The sequence below is a fragment of the Aphanomyces invadans genome, assembly GCF_000520115.1.
Source record: "Aphanomyces invadans strain NJM9701 unplaced genomic scaffold supercont1.7, whole genome shotgun sequence".
NCBI classification, from domain to species: domain Eukaryota; phylum Oomycota; class Saprolegniomycetes; order Saprolegniales; family Verrucalvaceae; genus Aphanomyces; species Aphanomyces invadans.
This window is the reverse complement of record NW_008580152.1, coordinates 568,365-576,637: the sequence shown is the minus strand read 5'-3', so window position 1 is coordinate 576,637 and position 8,273 is coordinate 568,365. Positions and strand designations below refer to the sequence as shown.

The following is an 8,273-nucleotide window of genomic DNA, read 5'->3' as shown; positions in this document are numbered from 1 at the left end:
GATTTTACCTATATGCCATGGGGATAAAACGGAGTCGAGAGTGGTTTAACGTCAAAAGTGCAAAGTTTAACTTAAAACCATGGCGTTTAACAGTAAAACGTCGACAAGTCCAAGTGGTGCTTTCATCGTGTTGATGCGCTACAGTAGCCTCTCTTTGGCACAATGGGCAATTCACATGTGTGAGATTCGTGGTGAAGGTACAATTACGATTATAATTGCTGCAGCGAGCCCAGGCTGGCGTCGCATCCGTGAGCCACAAGGCCCTACACGACGCGTGCAGCAGCGATATGGATTCGAATCACGTCTCTGGTGCGATGGGTGGTCGTGTGATGGGTCCGTCCCAACAAAATGCACCACCACGTTCCCCTATGACGTTTCGGACGGTGCCAAACGCGAGTGTTCTCTGGGTGTCTCTTCCCGACTGAATATACTGTAAGGTGTACAGCGTAGCCAAAGTGTTCGACCGGCGAAGAAAGGTGGGCTAGTAGTGGTGCACATGACAGCACAGAGGCGCCTGACGGGCGAGCGCGGAATGCCATCCATCTACTCACCACACGTCTTGCGTTGGTCAACCCGCACGTCGCGTGGATTTCCACAATGTGATGCTCGTGCCTCAACGATTGTCACCACGCCGACCGAAGTGGTCGACCAAGCACTAGTGACATCAACCCGCGACTCCTCAACAACGTCGATGCCACGAGAATCACACAACAACGACACGTTGCTTGCACTGGCGGATGCTCATTGCGTGGTGGACCTGACAGGCAAGTGGCGACGACTCAAGTTGTCACCGCCTTCGCAGTGTCGCAACCTCCAACTCTATCGCGGCGCGTCAACTCAAGGACGTGGCCGAAGCGGGATGGTCGAGCGTTCGATGTATGCGAAAACGTCCGTCGTGGCGTCCCTCGCTGCTGTCACAACACTCCTACGAGGTGCTAACCCACAGTTCAACCTTGCGTTCCATCGCGATACCGTTGAGCACGTTACGGTGGCGTCGATCCATCGCTCCCCAGCACACACCGTCAGCTTTCTGCATGATACACTCATGCATGCGAATGCTGCGTGTGACCTCTTCTATCTGCAGGTACTGACGGATGTCTCGACTTGGTGTCTGATACAGCCATTTGCAGTGCCAAGAAACCTTGGAACTGAACGACAACCGACAAGGGTTTGTGTCCGCCATGCACTCTGCATGTCGTCCTTCATGCCATGGCACAAGACTGGTTGGTTTGAAACCGGCACTTCCGCGAGCCTCCCTACGCCACTCCGGCATCATCGCCGTCGAATCGCCTCTCCTTCCAGGGGTAGTCGACATCGTCTACGTCCTCCACATGGCTTTCGATCCTCCCATGGCTGCAACTTCGTGTGACAAGATCATGTTGCAACGACTCTTGAGTCTGCAGTGCATCGCAAAGTTCGCCTCACCCCGCGGCCTGCGGTGGCTCAACAAGCTTCTGCCGGCATGAACGTGGCGGAATAAATATCGAATTCATTTATTGAAAGATAGTTGTTCCAAGATCGGTGCATTTTCTACACCAACCTCCATTGAAGTAAATGAATCGTCGAACGCTTCATCTATTCATGCGGGCATCCACATGCAAGGCGACTCAGCACGCACAATAAAGAATTTACATCAGACTTCGCGGGTCTCTAACGACTCTCGGAGCAAATCGTCCGTGGATCTGGCACACTGCGAGTGGAGGGTGGCATGCAAGCCACTGGCGACGGAGCTTCGGAACGAGTCCAGGGGGTCGAGCCAGTCCAAACCTGGGGCGTCGCCACGGGGGGCAAGCAACACGTCGTGGCTGGGTGACGGCAAGTTGGAGTTCGAGATGTCACGGCCGAGCCAGTCCTTGGTCAGCGACGGCCCTCGGGGGTTCGAAGCACTGTTGCCGTTGGATTGCCTGGGACCGTCGAGATGGGGAATGCGGGGCAATGGCAACGGCTCAACATCTTCATCTTCTTCGTGGATGATTGACGTTGACGTCGAGCGGAATCCGATGGTGCTGCTAAAACGCATCGGCGGCGTCGGAGGGGGTGGTTGCCTTCGTTTGAAACTGCTGCCGGATCGAGGCGACACAGAAGTGGCGTCTCCAAGGATATCTGAGTCCCGAGGGGTCGCCCCAACGCGGCGAAGCGGCGGTGGGTTTTGCATTGACGGCGGCCGATCCTTTGACTCGGTCCCAGGCAGCATGAGGACTGGAACAGTCCACGGCTTTGTCAAACCCGTGATTTCAATGGTGCCGTGTCGCGTACCTTCCGTGAGAATGGATTGCATGAGATCGTTGTCGCCGACATTGCAGATGGAGCACACGCGAATGTCTTTAAAGCCAGGGACATGTAGTTCAAAGTCTAGTGTATGGGAACACGCTGAACACACAACCTGCCATGGACGAGTCAGTATGTCGAGGGAGGAGGTTGTCTGGGTACCGCGCCACACAAGCGGCACGCGTGCTTCTTGCCGAGGAGTGAAAACTTTTTGCAGCAATGCGCGCAGTGCTTGGCGTTGTTGGAGGACAGCTTGCCCCCACTCCCATCAGACACAGCCACCATGCGATCAATCAGCTCGAGCTTCCGAAAGTACTCGTGGAGGTACACGATGTTGCTCACGCGGCCTTGCATGATTGTATCGGACACTTGGACGGGCATCCCGGTGCCCTTGAAACCCGCTTGCATCATATGAATCACGCGAAGCTCTCCTGGTGTCGTTGTCTCCGTAACGACGTAACTACATTCCAACGCAGTTAGGAGTGCCTCACAGCATGGGCTCAAGCATCGACACAACAGCGGACAGGTCATGGGCGTGGGTGCACATGGACGTACCCTGTTCGGTAGAAACTGCCGCGAATGATGTTGTGCGACTCGGCGAAGGCGGGGAAGTCGGGCAGCGCAATCGAGTGCATGTTCGATGCCCACCCGGCACGACCGCCAACTCGAATGGTGTTCTGGCACTCGAGGTAGACAAAGTCTCGCATGGGGATGTAGGGGGATGCAGATTTGAGCACCATCCACTGAAGGCGAATCTTAAGGCGGTCGATGTACTTGAATGTTTTGAGGGTGGATTTCACCAACACGTCACTGTTCAAATTTGTCTTGATGTCGCTCGCGAGGACAGACCCGCGAGTGCTTCCATGTAAGACATCGATCACGTCGTCTAATGGAGCGAACACAGTTGTCACGCAGCACATGAACCTAGCGTTGCATCAGCGTCGACATGGCAACGGGCCAAGGCATGACGTACCGCACATCATGTGTCGACACTGGGTTATGCTGCAGTTTTCCCGTGTAAAACTGCAAACGTGGGTCCATTGACTCCATCTCGGTCCATTGCACACCGTGCTTGTTGTTCCGGAGCAGTCGTGACGCGTACACCAAGTCTGTGCACGTCATGTGGGCCACGGCCTTGAGTTGTTGCGTCTGTTCCACAGTGAGTTCTGGGCACTTGGGCGTTGGTGGTGGCTTGACATTGCTGCCCTTGGGCGAATATCCAAAGCCGAATGCCATTTCGTTTATAGATCGACAACGGCGGAGCGGCGGCGGCAGCGACGAGCGCTCGGGCAGATGCGGACGGTTGCCAAATGACACCTAAAGGTCACCCAGGAGGAGGGATGTTCATACACGACCATAATTGCTGTATGATATCATGTACGACTATCTGGTCGTAGAGTGGTCGTTGCGATGGCTTCATCCGTTTCATGATAACGAAACCTGCGACCAATCGATCATGACATCATGTGGACAACGACGATACGACTGAAAAGTCAAATCTGTTCAGGGCAGAAATTTATCATATTTACATGGGATTGTATATGTTGTGGAAACCCTCTGATGCTCAACCGGTCGGTGGTAGAAGTTGTGCGATTGATTCTACTACTTGACATGGTGGCGACTTGTATTAATTAAGGTGGCGCGAACGAAATGTAATACTGTGATTTATACAAAAACCCAGTCAAATGGTTCAATGATTAGCAAAGAAATTCGTGGTTTTGGCACTTTTCCACAAATTTTTCAGCAACATGGGGAAACCGTTTGGAAAATAATACACCCGCGGCAATGAACCGTCGTGTTGGGTGCGATAAATTACCAGCATCGACCCTGGAGACAGCAGCGCTCAGCACTCGAGTACGTGCTTGTAACAGAGGTTGACGATGGCCAAGCGGGTTGATTCTTGCTCGGGGGATGCGGCGACCTGCAGCCGCTGCACTGCGAGTGCATACAACGGGTCCTTTCCATCTGGCTCAACGTACTTGACTGTGTCGATGTCCTCTCGCCGTCGTCTTGCAGACGAATGCGGTGCAACGAGGAGTTGCGCAAAAAATCCTGGGGGTTGCAACTTCAAGGTGTAGCCTTCGACCCCTTGATTGTTGTCTTCAGATGAAAGTCGTTGTTGGTCGGTGGATGTCGACGACTCTACATCTTCGTCTTCGTCCAAGTCTGGCAAGGTAGCAAGGACAATGGCGGGTTTCGTCGTGCTCGAAAACTGCTTGGTGTTGGATGAGGACGGCGGAAGCAAGATGCTCGCGTCATTGATGCCACCAATGGACTTGTCACTGAACGAATCACAGTCATTCGCTTGGTTCGTCATGATCTGGTCGACTTTCCCGTTCATGATGCACACAGTGCACACCGAGTTTTCTGCATCAACAAGCTGGCAGCAGTTCATGCATACCACCTGAAACATTTCGTAATTGAAACCTTGGCATCCCTCTGAAGCACGTACGTGATTGCATGTAATGCAAGGTGTCGACGCTAGGTAGTCACGGCACAGTGGGCACGGTACAGCATCTTGCTCTTCATGCGACTCGTTCAATTCATCTTGTCTCGCCTGGAAGTGTTCGCGGATCGAACCGGCAATCATCACGCGGGACTTGAGCATCAAGTTCGTCAAGTTGGCGTTCATCTCGCCTAGACGCGTGAAATGAGCGCGCCATGGTAAATTTGAAAATGGAAAAAACGCGCGAAATAAACAACCAGTCAAGTACCTTTGAAGTCCATGTCCATGATGCACACGACTTGCAGAACATTCGGCGCTTCCGTCTCTCGGAAGACATACCCTGCATGAAGGAAAGTCAGGTCTCAGGAAGATCTAAAGGGGATGCCAGCCATACCGCTGCGATACAAACTACCGCGAACGTATCCGTCAAGTGGAGGGCATCCAGGAAGTTGAACAGAGTGCATGGAGCAAACCCATCCGCGACGCTTGACCTTTTCGTCGAAAATCGTGTCTTGGCACTGCGTTGAGCGATGAGGAACACGTGTGTGGATAGAACGGGACTCAAACGTGTGCACCTCTAAGAATACGAAGTCGCGGTCGTCCATTTCCTTGATCGTCGACCCCAATCGCATCCACTTCAGTGAAATGCAGTGCCTCGGCGCGCTCGACGTTCGTTTGCGGATCTTGTACAGTGTTTTCGTGTTGAGAATCTCTCGTTCGAATGCATTGAATGACGTCTGTGAGCATGATCATCGTAATATATGAGATGGTCTGAAGAAAGCGACGCCTTGTACCTTTGAGCCGTCGTTCTTCATTTTCTGGAGGGAAGGCTTGCTGTGGAAGATGTCCACGACGTCGTCGATTGAAGCAGGCACGTATGTGACGCCACAAAGGTACTTTCGCATGCTGCTGGTTGTTTTGACTTTGCGCGACTCGCTTGCTTCGTTGGCTTCGCCGATGTAAATATCCACTCCGTCCTTGTGTCCGATGGGCTCCCACGTCACGGAGCTGGACGCGTCCATTCGCGAAGCGCTGGCAACACGTGCGCAAGTCTTCCTGGCCACTTGCTTGAGGTACTCGACATCTTCGTCCGACAACGTCTCGGCGAAAGCTCGGGCTTCCGGCTTGTGCATTAATACTGCAATTCTTCTTTGGCCAAGCATTGGCAGATTTAGGCACGACGAAACTGACGACGACAAAATGCATCATGTCCTACAAATTTAGGAGAAGGTCGAACGAACAGGGACAACCAAAACTGGTCGTAAGTTGTAGAATTTGAATTTTGTATGTAAGACCAACATAAAATAGTACTGGTTTCACTATGTATATGGCAACTGCCATCTCGGCCCTACGACACGGAGACGTCGCACTCTCCCATGACAAAACCTTCGTCACCATTACACCACCCCCGCCAAGGGCAAGCAGCATCGCATCGTGTGGAGTTCAGCGCAACTTTGTTGCGCTAGACGTACGCTGTAAGCACTGCCCTGCGCAGAGTTCACTGGCCCTGGATAGACAAGAAGCCCTCTGAAGGGCGACATTGAAGCGCCATGCCATGGTGCTTGCCCTGGCCCAATAATGTCGCCGAACGTGTGAGATGCCAACGCTGCTTTACGTCGACTTGTGTTCCATGATGCTGTGACTCCATCCGAGGAGCCGTCTAAGTCAGGTGGGCCCTGGCGCTTCATCGAACGCAGAACTTCTTGGCGCGACACGTTTGCAGCACCACTTACATACTTTCGAGTGGCGGATGGGATTGCCACTGTCCATGATATTGGTAAACGTATGCGGAATTACGTGTCTCGGTACGATGTCTGCCGCCCCTCGGCCACTATAAATAGACCACGACTCGCGTCGTCGTGTGTTAGTGAGAATCATAGGGCAATGGGGGACAGCATCGAATCGTTCCGTCTTGCGGCGGAGCGAGCGCTTCGAGACCAACGCGTGCAATTCGACATGAAACAGCGAGAGGAAGACTTGGTGCGCCTGCAGGCTGAAAACGCAGACATGAAAGCCAAAATGAAGGAATTGAAAGCGTCCATGGATGCCAACATCGAAGACAGGGAACGCGTCATTCTGTACAAGGTCAAGCGGATCGATGAGTTGCAGGAGAAACTCACTCGGTAAGCCTTGCTGGCGTCGATGGTGCAGATACGCATGGAAGTCATAGACTGGAAGCCGAAGAGGCTGGCCGGATGGACCGCGCTGTGCGCCACGTTACGGAACAACTCGCGACTATCACGGCCGAGCGAGATGTGCTACGTACCAAATGTGTGGCCAGTGATGCCATGCTCAAAGACATGGAGGCATTTCAAGCCGTCAAGAGCAACCTCGAGGCAGAACTGGCACGATTGCAAGCGGAAAATACGCGGATCGAGACGTCCTGCGCCGCTCGGTTGCGCGAACTCGAAGTGAATCATCTCATGCACCTACAGCGGCTGAAGCGAGAAAAGGACGACGATGTCATGCGAACGCGGCGCGAGATGGAAAAGGCCATGCTGGACGGGTAGGACGACGCATGCCTTGGGGCGAACATGACGTTGGCATTGGTAGCCTCGACGGCACGACCCGCCGAGCCGTACTAGAGAACGAAAAGCTCACCCTCGAGTTGAGCTACCAGTCGTCCAAGCTGGAAAAGATGATTACACAAAACGAAGCACTGAAGCGGTCAAAGGTCGAAAGCCGCAACAACACGGATGTATGTTACACCAGAATGTGCCACGTGGATGGATTTCTATTGGCTGAGATTTGGGTGACTTTTGTAGATATTGACGGAAATGACAGAAACGTTGTCGAAAAAGGTGAAATTTTATGAAAAATTGTTCCAGTACGCCTCAACACCTCCTCCAGCCCACCACCAACTCGATGTTCATCCGTAGAAAAATGCACCAGAAAGAGCGCATGGCCGTCGAACAACAGCTCGTTGCTGCCCAAACAAAAGCCAACGGACAGCGCGAGAAAGCCAACGTGCTCTTGCACGCACCAGTCAAGCCTTCACAGTTGCAACCGAGCTGTACAACCACCGATGATCCGAAAGGCAACAAGGGCTCAACTTGGCAAGAAGCACTCGATTCTCACTTGGCCGAGAGGTATAAGGCCAAACGTGGAATCGACGTTGTCGTCCAGTACAACCAATTTCTCCAAGTAAGGCCGAGGAGAGACTGCACTTGGAACCAACTCACGTGCCGTGGATGGTGCAGAATGGAATGGATGCGAACGCGTCTGGAAAGTCGACATACGCATCAAGTCTGGCTGCACCGCCTCCACGAATCAGTCGTCGTGCCGCACCTGTATGTATGCCTCTTTTGTCATGCGTTGGTCTGATGTACATGTTCAGGTCCGTTATGCGCCACAAGTGATTGAATCCATACGACTGCCGCACATTGTCGACACGGGCGATAGGCATTACATTCCCAAGGCAGAGTACCTCGAGTCGACATCGCCGCCCCGCCCACCGCGGCGAGCGGATGGGTCGTACACTGCCAGGACCTAACGGAGTGCGCTGCAACGAACATCAATCTTTCCTCTTTTCCTTTTCCATTCCAATGGCCCCTCCGCC

General features: G+C 53.2%; 4 protein-coding genes across 6 annotated transcripts; 2 read left to right on the top strand and 2 right to left on the bottom strand.

The window, feature by feature from the left end:
* The first annotated feature begins 444 nt into the window (after positions 1-444).
* On the top strand, positions 445-1,568 carry H310_04397 (hypothetical protein). Its single transcript, XM_008868726.1, has 2 exons — positions 445-1,084; positions 1,131-1,568. The coding sequence occupies exons 1-2, from the start codon at positions 497-499 to the stop codon at positions 1,464-1,466; spliced, it is 924 nt and encodes a 307-aa protein (XP_008866948.1). The 5' UTR covers positions 445-496; the 3' UTR covers positions 1,467-1,568.
* An 18-nt stretch (positions 1,569-1,586) lies between these two features.
* Positions 1,587-3,569, bottom strand: H310_04396 (hypothetical protein). The gene is made up of 5 exons (XM_008868725.1): positions 3,242-3,569; positions 2,824-3,192; positions 2,431-2,728; positions 2,257-2,383; positions 1,587-2,199 (listed from the first exon to the last, which is right to left on the bottom strand). The coding sequence occupies exons 1-5, from the start codon at positions 3,502-3,504 to the stop codon at positions 1,634-1,636; spliced, it is 1,623 nt and encodes a 540-aa protein (XP_008866947.1). The 5' UTR covers positions 3,505-3,569; the 3' UTR covers positions 1,587-1,633.
* Positions 3,570-3,930: 361 nt separating this feature from the next.
* On the bottom strand, positions 3,931-5,857 carry H310_04395 (hypothetical protein). The gene is made up of 6 exons (XM_008868724.1): positions 5,509-5,857; positions 5,290-5,451; positions 5,109-5,232; positions 4,983-5,054; positions 4,721-4,905; positions 3,931-4,672 (listed from the first exon to the last, which is right to left on the bottom strand). Exons 1-6 carry the CDS (start codon positions 5,845-5,847, stop codon positions 4,112-4,114), a joined length of 1,443 nt encoding a protein of 480 aa, XP_008866946.1. The 5' UTR covers positions 5,848-5,857; the 3' UTR covers positions 3,931-4,111.
* A 126-nt stretch (positions 5,858-5,983) lies between these two features.
* On the top strand, positions 5,984-8,254 carry H310_04394 (hypothetical protein). Of its 3 annotated transcripts, XM_008868722.1 has the most exons (8): positions 5,984-6,182; positions 6,230-6,837; positions 6,885-7,220; positions 7,268-7,412; positions 7,480-7,541; positions 7,594-7,858; positions 7,915-8,004; positions 8,052-8,254. In XM_008868722.1, the coding sequence occupies exons 2-8, from the start codon at positions 6,500-6,502 to the stop codon at positions 8,205-8,207; spliced, it is 1,392 nt and encodes a 463-aa protein (XP_008866944.1). In that variant the 5' UTR covers positions 5,984-6,182; positions 6,230-6,499; the 3' UTR covers positions 8,208-8,254. The 3 variants fall into 3 exon arrangements, with proteins under 3 accessions (XP_008866944.1, XP_008866945.1, XP_008866943.1); XM_008868723.1 differs by having other exon boundaries at positions 5,984-6,837; positions 7,480-7,515; XM_008868721.1 differs by having other exon boundaries at positions 5,984-6,837.
* Positions 8,255-8,273: the final 19 nt, after the last annotated feature.